The sequence below is a fragment of the Lynx rufus genome, unplaced genomic scaffold (genome assembly GCF_022079265.1).
Source record: "Lynx rufus isolate CCGP_SWC_20201006 ecotype Redwood Valley unplaced genomic scaffold, mLynRuf1.p SCAF_23, whole genome shotgun sequence".
NCBI lineage: Eukaryota > Metazoa > Chordata > Mammalia > Carnivora > Felidae > Lynx > Lynx rufus.
This window is the reverse complement of record NW_025814838.1, coordinates 1,500,518-1,518,907: the sequence shown is the minus strand read 5'-3', so window position 1 is coordinate 1,518,907 and position 18,390 is coordinate 1,500,518. Positions and strand designations below refer to the sequence as shown.

The window sequence follows — 18,390 nt, the reverse complement described above, 5'->3', positions numbered from 1 at the left end:
GGCCAATCGGCGCCCGTGGCTCTGGGGGCGCGTGCGGGGTCGCTGGCCAGCGGAAGTGGCTGACCGCACCTCCTCCCCCCTCCCCCCCACCGTCTCCCTCAGCCCAGGTCTCCAGCTACAACCTGGAAGTCCGCCACGTGCAAAACTTCTCGTTCCCACACGCCGGGAGGCATTTTGGGTACCGCGTTCTGCAGGTTGGAGACTGGTGAGCTGCCTCCCAGGCCCTCCCTGCCCTGCGGAGTCAGGACAGGCGGCCAGGACCCCAGCCCCGGGTGGGCCAGATGGGGAACCAGCGGGTCCCCAGGGTCTTGCCGTCTCACGGAGTCGGGGTGGGATTTCTCGGAAACAGAAGCGAGGCCGTCAGATAGGACGAGAACAGCCCATCTTTAAAGCTCCACATAAGTGTCTGACGGAAGAGTAAATATCACAGCCCCTAAAAGGCTTTGCAACGCTTCCTAGATTTCCCACTGGCGCTCCGACTAGACAGTGGGCTCCCTGACGGCAGGGATTTCGCTTCTTTCCCCCACCTCATCCCTAGCGTATACCCCAGCCTAGCATGTCGTAGATATGCTACTGGATTGATGCTACTGATGAACTGAATTGAATTTGAATTGATGACTGATGGAACGAACTCATAATGTGACATTGTCCCACATCATTCTCTGGACCTCAGTTTTTCTAGACAATAAATGGAAAAAGATCCTTAACTTTCCAGAATTTTGACGTATTGGCTTATCTTATCTGGGATTCCACAGGGAAGGGGTAGGAGCTGAGGAGCCTCCCCAAAAGGGAGTGGCTGCATTGCTTTGAGATTCTTGTGGATCTGAACCCTCAGTGGGTAGGAGTGGGTGCGTAAAAAACGGGACAACTCAATCTCACAGGCGAGATTTCTCATCAGGGTTGTCGTAGGAGCTCCAGGTGAGGGGAACAGCACAGGAAACCTCTATCAGTGCCAGGCAGGCACTGGCCACTGCATCCCAGTCAGCCTGCATGGTGAGTAACTGGTGAGAAAACTGGGAGGAATGGTGTCCCAGGGAAATTGAGGCTGGCCCACCACACCTGGGTTGCCTAAATTCCTCCAGCCCAATCTCCTGGTGTCTACAGGTTCCAACTATACCTCCAAGTACTTGGGAATGACCCTGGCGACAGACTCCACAAAGGGAAGCCTTTTGGTAAGAATTTTGTATAGTGTGATATGAGAGCCAGTGAAGCTTGACGCTAAGGAGAGATTGAGAAGAAGAAAGGAAAATGGAATAAAGATCCTGTAGAAGATTAAAAGCATCAGAGAGATTCTGATTCAATCAGTGTTTATTAAGAATTGAATATGAGCCAGTTATTTTTGAGACCCAATATCAGTTTTTTCCAAATATGAAATATCTGTGACCACTGATGTACAGAGATGATTTTTGGTGGTATGCAAGCGTTTAATGTTTTATAGTTACATTTTTATTTAATGGTTTTTTAGGAAAAATATACAACACATCAAATTCATGATTTCTTGGATTGAGTTGCTTGGGATGAGGCTAAAGTTTTAAGAAAGTGGGGCGCCTGGGTGGCTCAGTCAGCTGGGCGTCCGACTTCAGCTCAGGTCACAATCTCGCGGTCCGTGAGTTCGAGCCCCGCGTCGGGCTCTGGGCTGATGGCTCAGAGCCTGGAGCCTGCTTCCGATTCTGTGTCTCCCTCTCTCTCTGCCCCTCCCCCGTTCATGCTCTGTCTCTCTCTGTCTCAAAAATAAATAAACGTTTAAAAAAATTAAAAAAAAATAAAGTTTTAAGAAAGTAAATTTAAAGTAAATAAAATATCAAATAAATAATAATATGCCTGAGACACCCACATGGCAGAAATTGTCCCATGGTACACAAATGCCTGCCGTTTGGGAATCACTGCTTTATCTCTTTTAACCCTTGAGACACTCGGGTAGATAGGGATCAGTATACACATTTTACACATGAGGAAGCAAAACCAAAGAGGTTAAGAGACTTGGCCAAGGTCACATGGTTTTATTTTATTTTATTTTTTATCAAGTTTATTTATCGAGAGAGAGAGAGAGAGAGGCAGGGAGAGAGGGAGAATCCCAAGCAGACTCCACACTGTCAACACAGAGCCCGACGTGGGGCTCGAACTCACAAACCACGAGATCATGACCTGAGCTGAAATCAAGAGTCAGATGCTCAACTAACTGAGCCACCCAGGTGCCCCAAGGTCACATGGTTTTAAAGAGGTAGAGCCAGGATTGGAGTCAAATTCCCATTTGATTGTAAGCCCATTGGTCTTTACAGTTCATCCCAGCAGCATCTTCTGACACAGGTATGTGAGAGATAGAAGGCTAGCTGAGTGAAATATTTACCCAGTATTTAATTTGACCTTGTTTACTTAGCTGTTATTAACATGCCAGCCGATGTGCTGGGTTCTGATGGGGTCAGAGGAGTGAGATACAAAGATGACATGAGCTCTGACTTTCAAGAAAAATTGCAGCTTGGCAGGAGAGATAGTCATAAATGAAAGAAACAACACTGTATATTCCGGGAATAGTGAGTGATTTGGCTTAAACACAGAATGTGTGATTGGGAATGGAAGAAGAAGGGCCTGGAAATGTGGGGTAGTGCTCAACTGTAAACAATATGAATGCCAAACTCGAGAGTTTAGACTCTGTCCTCTAGGCATAACCAGTTGGATGTGGGGAGTGAGGATAGGGGATGATGACTCTGAAGGTTCTTGTTCTTGACTGATGATGCCCAAAAGACACACAGGAAAAGGAAGCCCTAACCCTTCTTTTTTTAACCTTTGCTTCCTTTAGGCCTGTGACCCTGGACTGTCTCGGACATGTGACCAGAATGTTTATCTGAGTGGCCTGTGTTACCTTTTCGACCAGAATCTGAAGGGTCCTGTGCTGCAAAGTCATCCTGGTTATCAGGGTAAGGAGCTGGGGATCTAATGGGTAAAAATCTCTCCCAAGTGGTTGCTCATACGAGGGAACCAGCATGGGCAGGCCAACCCATGGAGACACTTCATTAAGTCCCTTTGTGTCTGGCCTCTGTAGAATGTATAAAGGGCAACGTAGACTTGGTATTTCTGTTTGATGGTTCAATGAGCCTGCAGCAAGATGAATTTCAGAAAATTCTGGACTTCATGAAGGATGTGATGAGGAAACTCAGCAACTCTTCCTACCAGGTAAATATATTAATTAGCTTTTCTGTTTGTAGGCAATACATGCCTACTTGAGCTAGCTTAAGGCATAAAAAAAATTTAGCATGAGGTGTCTCCAGAATCTAAAGCCACGGTGTAACTGGACCTCTGGAAGAGTCAAGAACCAGGAAGTAAAAAGCTTGTAAGATTTTCCTTAGTTCTCATTTCTGTTTCTTTTTGGCTTTTGCTTCCCTCTTCTCTCTTGCAGACTAGCTCCCTCAGCTTCTTTGGATCACATGAGACTGTGGAAAGCTCCCAAGTTCACATGTGAAGGTTTCAGGAGGATGGGTTGTTTTGGTTTTTTTTTGCCTCTCAACCAACCCCTCCCTCTGCAAATTCCAAATTCCCGGAGAATAGATTCTGACTGGCCTAGCCTCAGTCAAGTGGCTCTCTCTCTGTGGCCCAACCAGCTGTAGTTATTCAGCACAAATATGGTTACTAGAAGCCATCCCCACTGGTGAGGCAGGCTGACCCAGAGGATAGGAGTTCAGCAGACAGCACGACGTAAGGGATCAGAGGCTTATTTAATTTTATTTCTGTGTTTGTGTATATATTACCTCATTTTCAAAAGAATGCTTTGAGGCAGGGATGTGGAGTTGGGTTCCCCAGGTCTCGGATAAGAAATAGATTGGAGTATTCCTTGGCAATCAAAAAGAATGAAATCTTGCCATTTGCAACGACGTGGATGGAACTAGAGGGTATTATGCTAAGCAAAATTAGAGAAAGACCAATATCATATGACTTCACTCACATGAGGAATTTAAGATACAAAACAGATGAGCATAAGGGAAGGGAAGCAAAAATAATATAAAAACAGGGAGGGGGACAAAACTTAAGAGACTCTTAAATATGGAGAACAAACTGAGGGTTGCTGGAGGGGTTGTGGGAGGGGGGGATGGGCTAAATGGGTAAGTGGCACTAAGGAATCTACTCCTGAAATCATTGTTGCACTATATGCTAACTAACTTGGATGTAAATTAAAATTAATTAATTAATTAATTAATTAAAAGAAATAGATTGGAACAGACAAGTGGGAAGGGATATGTAATGCCGTTTCATTTCTTCTTTTTCTAGTTTGCTGCGGTTCAGTTTTCCACGGAATGCAAAACAGAATTTGATTTCTTGGATTATGTTAGGGTGAAGAACCCTGATGCTCTGCTGGGCAAAGTAAAACATATGCGGCTGTTGACCAATACCTTTCATGCCATCAACTATGTCACGTGAGTCCCCTTGTGCAGGAGAGAGCCCACTCTTCGTTGGCTTCTTCGGGTTTCAGGGTGTAGGAACTCAACAGGTGGGCTCAGCAAGGGGCGGGTTATTGGAAGAATTCAAGTGGAGCTATTTTAGAACAGTTTCTTCTAACTGTAAGTAACAGAAACCTACTTTATACTAACTAAATCCCCCAGGGCAGTTCTTGGGAGGATGCAGGGATAGCTCATAAACCTTTGGAGCAGGGAATATGGCCAGACCTCGTGAGGGACTAGAATTAAGACTTGGAAAGTGATTGTGAACATGGAAGCCATGGTAGAGTCCCATCATAGATGGTGATCGGCTTCTGGAGTCAGTGTGTGAACAAAAATCTCTGATAGTCAAAATTGTCCTTGAAGAATTCCTTGAACTGTTCTAAAATTCGACATATTCAAGTCCACGTTGGAAACTAGCATATCCTGATTTCCTAAATCTACTATAGAAGTTTTTTTCCCAGAGTTGGACCAGATGGCTTTATTGTTATTGTTGTTGTTGTTGTTTTCGGTGCAAAAAAGGTGGTTTTATTAAAGCACAGGGACAGGACGCATGGACAGAAAGAGATGCCAGATGGCTGTGTTTAAATTTTTTTTTTCAACGTTTATTTATTTTTGGGACAGAGAGAGACAGAGCATGAACGGGGGAGGGGCAGAGAGAGAGGGAGACACAGAATCGGAAACAGGCTCCAGGCTCTGAGCCATCAGCCCAGAGCCCGACGCAGGGCTCGAACTCGCGGACCGCGAAATCATGACCTGGCTGAAGTCGGATGCTTAACCGACTGCGCCACCCAGGCGCCCCAGATGGCTGTGTTTAAAGTGAGGCCTAGATGAATGTAGCTGGAGTGTGTTGAAGGGCCATATTATGTATTTTATTTATTTTGTTGTTATTGTTAAGGGCAATAAACAAGACATTTACTTTTCATACTCATTTGGGGGAAAGGAGAAAAATCAGTTTGCCCTACCCCATGATGGTCTTTCTGAAGGAGTCACCGTTCATCCCATAGAATTGGATAAGTTGCTTGATCTGAAGGTTTTTGTACTTTTAATTCATGAAGAGAACTTCCTGTGACGAGAGTGATCAAAGGGTGAGTCTTTGTGGATGGCTTTGCTGGTGCACAGCCAGACTCCCTCTCTGAGTGAAGCTTTTCCCACACTGGCCACACAGATAGGGTATCTCTCCTGTGTGTGTTTTGCCTTGCAAGATACGATTCCTCCTGGTGTAGAAACTCTTCCTGCATTGTATGCAGCATAGGGTTTCAGGCCCGTGTGGACTCTGATGTGAACAATTCAGCTTCCTTTCTGACTGAAGGCTTTTCTACACTGATCACATCTATAGGGGTTTTCACTGCTGTGAACTCTTCTTTGAACAGCAAGATTACTTTGATTCCTGAAGTTTCTCTGACAAATAGCACACTCATAGGGTTTCGGTCCAGGGTGGAGTTTTTCATGAACGGCCAGACTACCTCGTTGACTAACGTTTGTCCCACACTCCTTGCACTGATAGGGCTTCTCTCCTTTGTGTTTTTGCTGAAATGTGACAAGATTGCCTTTGCCCCTGAAGCTTTATCCACAGTGGGTCCACTCAAAGGGCTTTTGACCAGTGTGGATTCTCTCACGCAAGGTTAGACTGCCTTTTTGCCTGAAGGATTTTCCACAGCCCTGACACTCACAGACCCTCTGCCTCACTCCAGGTGAATCTTCCTGTAGTGTCTTTGACTCTGGGGATTTTTGTTCTAGCTTCTGTCTTCTGAAAGGGTTCTGGAAATCCCTTTCAGAATCCTGCGGCCTCGGAGTGAACATGTTTGTGTTGGGCTTCTGTCCTCACGTGCACTGAAAAATGCTACATTTGGGGCATATCTGCCACGGCAATCCAGCAGGGTAGCTGTTGGAAATCCAAACACGTCCACGCCTGTTGTATGACCTTCATCACCACCTCTTCAAATGATTCTTCCACGGGCTGTTCTTGAACACCACAGTGGCGCTTGCCCACAGACAGACAGAGGCTAGCACGAGCCAATAGCAGTGCCAGCACAAGCGGACCAAACTACAACTCCCAGGAGTCCGTTTGTTTGTTTATTTTATGTATTTATTTATTCATTCATTCATTCATTCGTTCATTCATTTCATTTATTTTTTTTTAAAGTAGGCTCCATACCCATCGTGGGGCTTGAACTAGCAACCCTGAGAATTCAGTTGAGAGTTGCATGCTCTACTAACTGAGCCAGCCACGCTCCCCCATATTGTATATTTAAAAAAATACTTACCTTGGGGGTGCTTGGGTGGCTCAGCCAGTTAAGCGTCTGACTTCGGCTCAGGTAATGTGCTCATGGTTCGTGGGTTTGAGTCCCGTATCGGGCTTCTGTGCTGACACTCAGAGCCTGGAGCCTGCTTCGCATTCTGTGTCTTCCTTTCTTTCTGCCCCTCCCCTGCTCATGCTTTGTCTCTCTCTCTCTCAGAAATAATAAACATTAAAAAAAAAAAAAAAACCTTTCCTGGGGCACCTGGGTGGCTCAGTCAGTTAAACGTCCCACTTTGGCTCAGGTCATGATCTTGCGGATTGTGAGTTCATGCCCCGCATCCGGCTCTGTGCTGACAGCTCGGAGCCTGGAACCTGCTTCGGATTTTGTGTCCCCCTCTCTCTCCCCCTACCCACTCTCACGTTCTGTCTCTCTCTCAAAAATGAAGAAACATTAAAAAAAAATTTTAAGACCTATAGTTATTTATTTTGAGAGAAAGAGACGGCAAGAATGGGGGAGGGGCAGAGAGAGGAAGAGATAGAATCCCAAACATGCTCCACACTGCCAGCACAGAGCCCGACACGGGGCTCAAACCCACGAAACCATGAGATCACGACCTGAGCCAAAACCAAGAGTCTGACGCTTAACCGACTGAGCCAGAAATGCCCATCTTTCAACATTAAAGTGGCTATGAAAACTGGAAACGTGGAAACATGGAAGCAATTTGGGGAATAAGAGAATTATATCTTCCATCTCATGCTCCCCTGGGCACACACTCAAATCCATTGAAAGAGCCGCATGGGCCTCCTGTGCTATGATGCTTGTTTTTCACATTTTCATTCCTTTGCTGGGCAGGTATAGTTGAATTTGCATTAGTTACACATGCAAGTGATGCAGGTCCTTAAGACTCTACAGATGTGTTTCCACCTCTTTTCTTCTGGGGCTCACTTGACCTGTCCTGTCTGCTTATTCTTCCCTGTCTATGGACAGCTTTGGTGGGTCCGTGGCAAGCCATGTCCATGGAAAAAAAATAGCAGCCTCAGTTCCTCAGTTCGGATGAGCAACCCGAATTCCAGCTTCCAGGAGAGAAAATCTGATTGGCCGAGCCTGGGTTAGGTGTCCACGGGTCCATCCAGTTCTGCTCTGTGGCATAAAGTCACATAGCACAGATGTGGATTCTGGGGTCCCACCTCTGTGGGAAGGGGGCAGTTTCTTAGAGAAAGAGGTCATGATAGGATGGAAAGTTACCCCAAAAGGTGTCAACTGTAGAAGCAAAAAGGAGCAGCCATAGAAATATATTTTATAAATATTTCTTGACTACCTGACTGTGTGCCAGGCAGTATTCAAGGCCAGGACTTGGCTAATTTTTTCTGAAAAGAGTTGGGTAGTATATTTTAGGCTTTCTGGCCACATCTAGTATCTCTTGCATATTCTTCTTTGTTTGTTTTGTAATTCTTTTAAAAAATAGATAAAAGCCATTTTTTACACATGGACCATACAGAAACAAGCTGTGGGCTGGTTTTGGCCATGTATGCCGAGTTCTAGGTTCTGGGAATAGAGCAGTAATTGAAACAAAAATCTCTACCCTCTCGAGGTTCAACATTGTATTAGGGGAGAGAAATGCAACAGATAGGATAAAGAAGTCAATTTGATAATATAGTAGAAGATGTAAGTTTTATAAAGAAAAATAAAGCAGGGGCGCCTGGATGGCTCAGTCGGTTAAGCGTCTGACTTTGGCTCAGGTCATGATCTCGCGGTTCGTGGGTTCGAGCCCCACGTCAGGCTCTGTGCTAACAGCTCGGAGCCTGGAGCCTGCTTTGGATTCTGCGTCTCCCTCTCTGTCTGTTCCCTCCCCTGCTCTCACTCTGTCTCTCTCTCTCTCTCTTTCTGTCAAAAATAAATAAAGATTAAAAAAGAAAAAAGAAAAAGCAAGCAATATTCAGTAGGAAGATGAGGGAAGGTTACCTGTGAGCAAAGACTCGTTGAAGGTGAGGAAACTGTCCCAGGCAGAGGGAATAGCAAAGGCCATGAGATGAGAATGTGCTTAGGAGGCTCCAAGAACAACCAGGACACCAGTGTGGCTGGAGAGAAGTAAATAAGGGTGGAAGTAGTAGGAGGTGAGGTCAGAGAGAACCTGGGAATCCAAGTACTTAGGGACTTGGAGGCCATAGTGAGGACTTTGGCTTTCCCTCAAAGTGAGAAGACAAGTCCATTGGAGGTTTTGAGCAGAGGGGTGATCATCTGATTTATGTTTTTAAAAGGATCCCTCTGGGGCGCCTGGGTGGCGCAGTCGGTTAAGCGTCCGACTTCAGCCAGGTCACGATCTCGCGGTCCGGGAGTTCGAGCCCCGCGTCAGGCTCTGGGCTGATGGCTCAGAGCCTGGAGCCTGTTTCCGATTCTGTGTCTCCCTCTCTCTCTGCCCCTCCCCCGTTCATGCTCTGTCTCTCTCTGTCCCAAAAATAAATAAACGTTGAAAAAAAAAATAAAATAAAAGGATCCCTCTGGCTGCTATTAGCCTGTGGAGGGGGCAAGGATGGGAGCAGGGAGGCCAGGTAGGAGGCTACCGAAAAATCCAGATGAGAGGTGATGGTGGTTTAAACCAGGGTGGAAATCAGGGCACCTGAGTGGTCCAGTCGGTTAAGTGTCTGACCTCGGCTTAGGTCATGATCTCATGGTTTGTGAGTTTGAGCCCCACGTCGGGCTCTGTGCTGACAGCTTAGAGCCTGGAGCCTGCTTTGGATTCTGTGTCTCCCTCTCTGTCTTCCCCTCCCCGGCTCACTTACTCACACGTGTGCTTGCTTGCTCTCTCTCTCTCAAAAATAAATAAACATTTTAAAAAATTTGGAACCTGGGTGGAAATCCATGAACAGCTATGAGAGGCCATGTCCGTGTGGACAGAGTTTGGGGAAACAGTTTGCATCCAAGATAGAACAGGAGTCTCAGCCCTGCCTGTCAGAGCTCCTCCATTCTAAAGCTTCCAGGGGGCTTTCCTGCCCTTTTCTCTGCGTCTCTCCTCCACCTGCCGCCGCAGCCCCTCTGTGTGACTTTGAGCTTCTGCTCCCAAAGCAGGTCATGTCATAAGTCAGGGGTTGTAGACCTGCTACTCTTGGGTTAATTGTCCATCTCTGTTGGCTGTGGGGTGGGGAGGGAAGGATCAGATGGTACACATAGAGCTGCTGTCCCAACAGAAGCCGTGGGCACCCTTTCTTGCTTCAGAAAGAGGCTGTGGACAGGTGGGACTTTGGAGCCTTGACCTGTCCGACATTCAGTACTCCCGTCCTCCTTTTATGTCACATGCGCTGAGTGCCTACTCTGTCAGGAGCCAGGGATACAGAAGCAAATCAGACGTGGTCCTTCCTTGAGGAACTCGCGGTTTGGGGAAAACTGACATGGAAACAAGTCACTTCAGTCCCCTGGGAGACTTGCTGTAGCAGAGGTCTACAGGTGGCCTGGCGATGGTGGGGGAGGCAGGGTGGATAGGGGGTGCTAGATTAGCTTGCTCTGGAAAAGTGACTTCCCAGTTTTCTCCAGCCGTGGAGCCCGTTTTCCGCACTGAAATCTCACCTGGATCCCCAGCACGTCTAACTGGTGAGAGAGTAGTTGCATGTGGTTGAACTGGAGCGTAGGAAGCCCAGATAGCTCCTCAGAAAGCCTCCCTGTTGCTGCCCATGGGCTCTGGGGACAGCCCCCTGGCCGCCCAGAATTCTGTGGAAGAGCAGGGTCAGGAGGAGAGGTGTGGCAGCAAGGGCGAGGTAGGGTTAGGTAGGCGGTTCAGAAGAGAACTTTGAAGGCTGGGAATACCTGCCTGGGGGATGGGAGAAGGGCTTTTGCATAATCAGCAGGACAGTGACTTAATGAGCTGGATGAGTCAGGGAGACCATGATCCGGAGGAGTCTTTCACATCGCCCGCCTTCCTGGACACAGGGAAAAGGTGTTCCGGCAAGACCGGGGGGCCCGGCCAGATGCCACCAAAGTGCTTATCATCATCACTGACGGGGAAGCCACTGACTCAGATCAGAACATTGACTCAGCCAAAGACATCATCCGCTACATCATTGGGGTACGGGCCCTGGCCCCTGGCTTGTCCCCTCTTTCCTCTCCTGTTCCTGAACCCCCACTCCCCTTTCTCCTTGGGGCCAAAGCTTTGTGAAAATATTAGAAAATTGGTCTGTGATTCTGGGAATGCCAGCTCTCCACTCTTTACTCCCTCACAGATCGGAAAGCATTTTGAAACCAAGGAAAGTCAGGAAACGCTCCACAAGTTTGCCTCAAAACCTGCAAAGGAGTTTGTAAAGATTCTGGCCACGTTCGAGAAGCTTAAAGATCTGTTCACTGAGCTGCAAAAGAAGATCTATGCCATTGAGGGTGAGTGGCTGACCCGGGGAGAGAGAGTCTGGGAAGTTGTTTACAGAAACACTTCTGGGACATCAGACTAGAGACACAGTAATAATAACGCGCACTTATGGAGTATCTAACGCTGTGTCAAGAGCTCTCCTGGAATAGGACCTCAGGAGGAAATTTAGGAGAGGATGCTTTAAGGACCAGCTTCTGTTTCCCTTTGAAATTCCATCTTCTTTGGAAAGCTCAGCTTGGTCTGGGGTGGAGCCAGAATTGACCCCTATTTTGCTGGTGTCAACCGAGGGCTCTGGAAAGACTATAATTCCGCCCCCTCCTCTGCCAGCTCCCTCATTTTTACTTATCTTCAAATTACTTAAGATGGGCAAGTGGACAGCGGCTGAGCGCAGGGAGCCCATGGGCCCTCTTGGCCCAGAATAAAAGGTTATGACTGTAGCCTCTGGATAGAACACTTGCCTTGGAAGGGTAATTCCCCAGGAATCCTAGTCTGCTGAAAGGTACATGATTCTTTCTGGGAAGGCCCCTTTGCTAGGACACAGGCTTGGTGTTCAGTTCAGTTGAAGAAGCAATGTATATATGATTTTTAAAATATTTATTTATTTTTGAGAGACAGAGTGAGACAGAGCACGAGCAGGGGAGGGGCAGAGAGAGAAGGCGACACAGAATCTGAAGCAGCCTCCAGGCTCTGAGTAAGGCGTCAGCCCAGAGCCTGACGCGAGGCTTGAACCCACGAACCGTGAGATCATGACCTGAGCCGAAGTCGGACGCTCAACCGACTGAGCCACCCAGGCTCCCCGAAGCTATGTATATATAACGGGATTGGGTAGACCACTCAAGAATCCACTCTGTCGGGGGGCCTGGGTGGCTCAGTTAGTTAAGTGTCTGACTCTGGATTTTGACTCAGGTCACGATCATGAGTTTGAGCCCCTCATCAGGCTCCAGGCTAACAGTGTGGAGCCTGCTTCGGATTCTCTTTCTTCCTCTCTCTCTCTCTCTCTCTCTGCCCCTCCCTACTCTTTCTCTCTCTCTCTCAAAATAAATAAATAAACTTAAAAAAAAAAAAAAAAAAAAGAATCCGTTCTGCCTGTGCTGTGTGACCTCAGCCAGGTCAGTTTCTCTCCCTGAGGCTCTTTCTCTGCTGAATGGGGATAATACCAATGTCACAGCACTGGAAGGTTTAACTGTTGTTTTAGTTTCCTAGGGCTGCTGTAACAGAGTACCAAAAACTGAGTGGCTTAACGCAACAGAAATTTACCATCTTGCAGTTCTGGAGGCCAGAAGTCAGAAATGAAGTGTTCGGCAGGGGCGTGCTCTTTCTGATGGTTCTAGGAGAGAGTGCTTCCTTGCCTCTCCTAACTTCCAGTGTTCGCCCACAGTCCCTAGCATCCCTTGGCTTGTAGCTGCATCCCTCCTGCCACCTGGCCATCTTCTCTCTGTGTGTGTCTGTCTCTCTGTGTCCAAATTTCCCTTTTTTATAAGGACACCAGTCATATTGGATCAAGGCCTACCCCGATGACTTCATTTTAGTTTAATTACACTGCAAAGACCCTATTTCCAGACAAGGCCACATTCTGAAGTACTAGGGGTTAGAACGTGAAAATATCTTTTTTTACAGAACACAGTTCAGGCCCTAACCACTGCTTAGCAAAGTGCTTGGTACCTCGTAGGCTGTGTACAAATCGAGCTCTGATCCCCTATCCTGGCCTGCCTTTCCTCATGCTCCAGATCATATTTTATTTTATTTTATTTTATTTTATTTTATTTTATTTTATTTTATTTTATTCTATTCTATCTTATTTTATTATTTTTTTTAATCCTAAATCTCTTTGTTGGGATAGTTCCCCACTCATGTTGACTCGGGGCTTTTAGTGCTGCTTCCATCTGAAGGAGCATCCTTCCGTGAGCCTTGCTTGTCCTTCTGTTGGCTGGCACAGGACGGTGGAGCAGCCCCCAGACAGCACCACGGTCTGCACGTGGCTGAACATGGTCGTGATTTTGTAGCATCCTGGGCACTTCACGCCCGTGAAGTAAGAGTTGGGGCTCTGCACCAGGCGCTTCTTCTTGGGCTTCCTCTCCTCCTCTTCCGGGGACGGGGGCAGGAGGTCCTTCGCGAGAGGCATGTTCTCTTGGGCAGGTCAGCACTGCCAGAAAGTCTCCAGATCGTATTTCAGATGTCCCTGCCTCTGACAAGCTCTCACTGAACTCGAGTCTAGGTTGGGTGTCGTGGTAACGGCTGTGTGTTCCCTATTCTGGCCCCTGAGACTTCCGTTGTATTGAATCATCCGCTCCGTGTCTGCCTCCCACGCCACACTGTGAGGTCTGTCATGGCAAGCATTGTGTCTGCCTTTTGACCGTTGTATCCATGGCACCAAATATTTAGTTGTTCTAAACATTTATTAAGAGTGAATGAACAAATCTTCACAGTAATCAGTGCGTTTCTTGAAAGCTTACAGGTAATAGACAGTTTATCTGTATCATTTAATTCATTGCTCTCAGGAGCCTTGCAAGGCTGGTGGGATGATTTTCATTGTATTAATTCATGCTTGCACCAACCAGGTACCGGGGGCCGTGAACAAGGCACTCAGGGGTAGTGTCAACATGGAGCTCGTATTCGGGTTGGATAAAGAAAAAAAAAACCAAACAGGATAATTAGAGATTATGATAAGTGCTATAAAGAAAATGAATAAGTTGGATAGAAAGGTTTATGGGGGAGTGGGGGAAGCCACTATAGATAGGCTTTTCAAGGAAGGCCTTTCTAGATGCCTTTTTGTTTTCTTTAATGGAGGTGAAATTCACTCTGAGATGACATTTGAGCCGAGACACGAAAGATGAGAATCAAACAGCCATGTGAGGAATGTGGGCAAAGAGCCTTATCATCAGCTCAGGGGCCCGGAGGTGGGGGATGGGCAGGCAAGCTGGAGGAACAGAAAAAGGTCACGGTGATAGCAGTGTGTTGAGTAAATGAGAGAAGGTTGGAGAGAGAGGCAAGGGCCTTCCATTTCCTCATCAGTAGCTTGGGTTTTAATCTAAAGAGTGATGGCAGGGGTGCCTGGGTGGCTCAGTCGGTTAAGCATCCAACTCTTGATTTCAGCTCAGGTCATGATCTCATGGTTTGTGGGTTTGAGCCCTGAGTTGGGCTCCGTGCTGAGAGTGCAGAGCCTGCTTGAAATTCTTTCTTCTTCTGTCTCTCTGCCCCTCCCCCCCTCTCAAAAATAAATAAACATTTAAAAATATGTTTTTTAAATAAACAACAAAGAGCAATGGCAAGTAATGAAGAGCTTTTTAAGAAAGGGAAATGTGTGGTCTGATATACATTTTTTTTTCAACGTTTTTTATTTATTTTTGGGACAGAGAGAGACAGAGCATGAACGGGGGAGGGGCAGAGAGAGAGGGAGACACAGAATCGGAAACAGGCTCCAGGCTCCGAGCCATCAGCCCAGAGCCCGACGCGGGGCTCGAACTCACGGACCGCTAGATCATGACCTGGCTGATGTCGGACGCTTAACCGACTGCGCCACCCAGGCGCCCCTACATTTTTTAAAAAGATTACTCAGGGGCGCCTGGGTGGCTCGGTGGGTTAAGCGTCTAACTCTTGGTTTCCACTCGGGTCATGATCTCACAGTTCGTGAGTTCAAGCCCCACATCGGGCTCCTTGCTGTCAGCGCAGAGCCCTCTTGGGATTCTCTCTCCCTCTCTCCCTGGCCCTCCCCCGCTTGTTCTCTCTCTCTCTCTCTCTCAAAATAACTAAATAAATAAACGTTAAAAATAAAAAAAATTAAAAAAAAGAAAGATTACTCCAGCTTGCTCTGTGGAAAATAGACATGACAAGAAGAAAGAAGTCAGAGACCAAGTAAGTAAGCTGCTGCAGTAGCCAGGCAAGGGAGGAGAGTGGCTTGGACCCTTGTGGCGGCAATACTGACCCTTCAGAGAAGGGGGCAGATGCATTGAAGGTAGAACCATCTTGCCTTGGTGATGTGTTGGAGGAAGAACAGGAAGGGGAGAATCAGTCTGGTTCGCCAGGAGGGGTGGGGGCTCCAGCCCTTGCAGCGGGGAAGCCTGAGCGGGAACAGAACTCCAGGGCTCCACCTTGGCCGTACCGAGTCTGGGGCTCGTGCCCTTTCACATCAGACTCTGCCTAAGTCACTGCCCAGTCTGACTGTGATGTGGGCTCTTCCTTCTGTGTCCGAAGGTCGGTCCCATGCTTCTTTCTCAGTCTTTTCTCCAGTATCACTGTCCCTGCTGCTCCCTGGGGTCCACCCATGCTCTTTACCTTGTCCCCCAGGCACGAGCAAACAGGACCTGACATCCTTCAACATGGAGCTGTCCTCCAGTGGGATCAGCGCTGACCTCAGCCAGGTGAGTGGCGGGCCTGAAGCAGGGGGCTGGCGGACGTTATGGGAATGTGGCTGAGCCCGCTCGTCTCCTTCCCTGGGCAGGGTCATGGTGTCGTGGGGGCAGTCGGAGCCAAGGATTGGGCTGGGGGCTTTCTAGACATGGATGCCAAACTGCAGGATGATAGATTTGTTGGGAATGAACCGCTGACACCAGAAGCAAGAGCAGGATATTTAGGTAAGTACTTTTCTTTTCTGCTGGGTTCTTTTGATCTTAGGGGCCAGAGTCACTGAGACCAACTTTCAAAATAATAATGAAAGCAATTAATCAACCAGCATGAACAAACTCAGAGTTTAAATATAGCCGTAATAGGGGTGCCTGGGTGGCTCAGTCGGTTAAGCGTCCGACTTCAGCTCAGGTCACGATCTCGCGGTCCGTGAGTTCGAGCCCCGCGTCGGGCTCTGGGCTGATGGCTCAGAGCCTGGAGCCTACTTGCGATTCTGTGTCTCCCTCTCTCTCTGCCCCTCCCCCATTCATGCTCTGTCTCTCTCTGTCTCAAAAATAAATAAACGTTAAAAAAAAAAATTTAGGGGCGCCTGGGTGGTGCAGTCGGTTAAGCGTCCGACTTCAGCCAGGTCACGATCTCGCGGTCCATGAGTTCGAGCCCCGCATCAGGCTCTGGGCTGATGGCTCAGAGCCTGGAGCCTGTTTCCGATTCTGTGTCTCCCTCTCTCTCTGCCCCTCCCCCGTTCATGCTCTGTCTCTCTCTGTCCCAAAAATAAAAATAAAACGTTGAAAAAAAAAAAATTAAAAAAAAAAAATTAAAAAAAAAATATATCCGTAACATTCTTAATTTTTCCCCTAGTAGCTCCTCTGCTGTGTAGTAATCATGTTTTTATTTTGTGTATTTTATGATGGTTAGACAGCGGGTTTTTAAAAAATTTTTTTAATGTTTATTTATTTTTGCAAGAGAGAGTGAGAATGTGCAAAAGGGGGAGGGGGAGAGAGAGACACAGAATCCAAAGCAGGCTCCAGGCTCTGAGCTGTCAGCATAGAGCCAGACACAGGGCTCGAGCTCAGAAACTGTGAGATCATGACCTGAGCCAGAGTCAGACGCTTAACTGACTGAGCTACCCAGGTGACCCTGATGCTTAGACATCTTGAGGCCTTATGAATCCTGGAGAGACTGCCCCTGCCAGGGCTAGCTAGTTCCCACAGAGAGTAAACAAGTGACCTGTGAGCAGGCCTTCCACATGCCAACCAGCCAGCCCTGAGCCTGTATTCCCAACCACCTCCTTTACCATAACTTTCACACACCAAGCCCATATTCTCCCTGACCTCAATCTCTAGTCAGCCAAGGACCAGCTCTATAGACCAGAGCCGGCCAACATTGTTCAAACCATCCCATCCTAAGCTTGCTCAAGCTGGCCTATGCTACCTCACATTCCTTCCTACCAAAAGTACAATAAGGGCTCTGGGCCATTTTCTCCTCTCTCCTTCTGCTTCCTCACTGACCCTGGTGCTTCTGCCACGTGGCCCTGCATGGCCTGTCGTGCCCATGCCTCCTGCTATGGAGAGCTGTGCATAATAAACTTCTTTCAATGGCAGCGAACCTCTCTGTGTCATCTTTGCATCTGACCCATAAATTAAATCCCGGGTACATTTTTTTTTTTTAACATTTACTTCTTATTGAGAGATAGAGACAGACAGAGCATGAGCATTGGAGGGGCAGAGAGAGGGGGAGACACAGAATCCGAAGCAGGCTCCAGGCTCTGAGTTGTCAGCACAGAGTCCGATGCGGCTCGAACCCACAAACCATGATATCATGGCCTGAGCTGGAGTCAGACGCTTAACCGACTGAGCCACCCAGGTGCCCCTTTCATATACCCTTCTGAGGGAGACTGCTCTCCACAATTTTTTCTTTTTTCTTTCGATATTCTTTACTGAGTATTATGTGTCAGGCACTGTTTTCTTGTTTTTTCCTTTTTTTATTTTAGAGAGAGAGAGCGAGTGAGCATGTGAGTCGGGGAGAGGGGCAGAGGGAGAGAAAGAGAATCTTAAGCAGGTTCCATGCTCAGTGCGGCACCTGATGCAGGGCTCGATCCCCCGACCCTGGAATCGTGACCTGAGCCAAAATCAAGAGTTGGGTGCTTGGGGCAACTGGGTGGCTCACTCGGTTAAGCATCCAACTTCTGCTCAGGTCATGATCTCATCGTTCATGAGTTCGAGCCCCACGTCAGACCCTGTGCTAACAGCTCAGAGCCTGGAGCCTGCTTTGGATTCTATGTCTCCCTCTCTTTCAGTCCCTCCCCTGCTCACACTCTGTTGGTCTCTCTCTCTCTCAAAAATAAATAAACCGTAAAAAAAAATTTTTAAGTTGGACACTCAACCAACTGAGCCATCTGCATCAGGGGCATCAGGCATCACACGGGTGCCCCTGCCAGGCACTGTTCTAAGTGCATGGGATGTATTGACATATTTTATCTTAGTTTATCTCATTTTATTCTTATAACAACCCTGTGAGTATTTTTATTACCTTTATTTTATAGATGAAGGAGCTGAGCCCAGGAGAGTTTAAATAACTTGCCCAGGGTCACAAAACTAGTAGGTGGAACCCAGGTAGTGTAGCCCCAAAGTCTGTGCTGGTAACCACCACACTTACCCTATAGCTTCTACCCTAGTGCCTTCAGGGTGCTTTTGTGTCCCCCAGTATACTGCAAGCTAGCTGGCGGTTTCACTCACTGAAGAAGAAATAACCCGACGTTTAATCTCTAGTTAAGCACCTGTCACACTAGAGACACACACATACACACACACACACACACACACACACACTGCATATATACATATATATATATGGAGAGAGAGGGAGGGAGGGACAGAGGGATGTGATTATAGATGTATATATACATGTATATGTATATATATGTATGTGTATTTTATATGTATATATAGGTATATGACTGCGTATATATAACTTTGTGCCAACTATACTTCAAAAAGAAAAAAAGAAAACTTTCAACTCCTGCTAAAAA

The 18,390-nt window shown here is 47.3% G+C and overlaps 2 protein-coding genes and 1 non-coding gene across 4 annotated transcripts in view; 2 read left to right on the top strand and 1 right to left on the bottom strand.

The window, feature by feature from the left end:
• The window catches only part of ITGAL (integrin subunit alpha L), a 44,202-nt gene that overhangs the window by 1,298 nt on the left and 24,514 nt on the right, over positions 1-18,390 (top strand). For both annotated transcript variants that reach the window (XM_047087348.1, XM_047087347.1), the window contains exons 2-11: positions 103-205; positions 899-993; positions 1,105-1,172; positions 2,798-2,915; positions 3,041-3,171; positions 4,261-4,406; positions 10,592-10,727; positions 10,882-11,032; positions 15,306-15,379; positions 15,460-15,592. In XM_047087348.1, the coding sequence (XP_046943304.1) occupies positions 103-205; positions 899-993; positions 1,105-1,172; positions 2,798-2,915; positions 3,041-3,171; positions 4,261-4,406; positions 10,592-10,727; positions 10,882-11,032; positions 15,306-15,379; positions 15,460-15,592 (1,155 nt within the window). The remainder of the gene's footprint in view (positions 1-102; positions 206-898; positions 994-1,104; positions 1,173-2,797; positions 2,916-3,040; positions 3,172-4,260; positions 4,407-10,591; positions 10,728-10,881; positions 11,033-15,305; positions 15,380-15,459; positions 15,593-18,390) is intronic.
• Positions 8,368-8,452, top strand: TRNAQ-UUG (transfer RNA glutamine (anticodon UUG)). Its single transcript has one exon. It is a non-coding gene; the product is annotated as a tRNA-Gln (tRNA).
• LOC124517786 (40S ribosomal protein S27-like) lies at positions 12,889-13,149 on the bottom strand. Its single transcript, XM_047087349.1, has one exon. It carries the CDS (start codon positions 13,141-13,143, stop codon positions 12,889-12,891), a length of 255 nt encoding a protein of 84 aa, XP_046943305.1. The 5' UTR covers positions 13,144-13,149.

What these genes read in the sequence shown, in the direction of transcription:
- LOC124517786 (XM_047087349.1), bottom strand. Translation starts at nt 13,143, where the DNA reads ATGCCTCTCGCGAAGGACCTCCTGCCCCCGTCCCCGGAAGAGGAGGAG.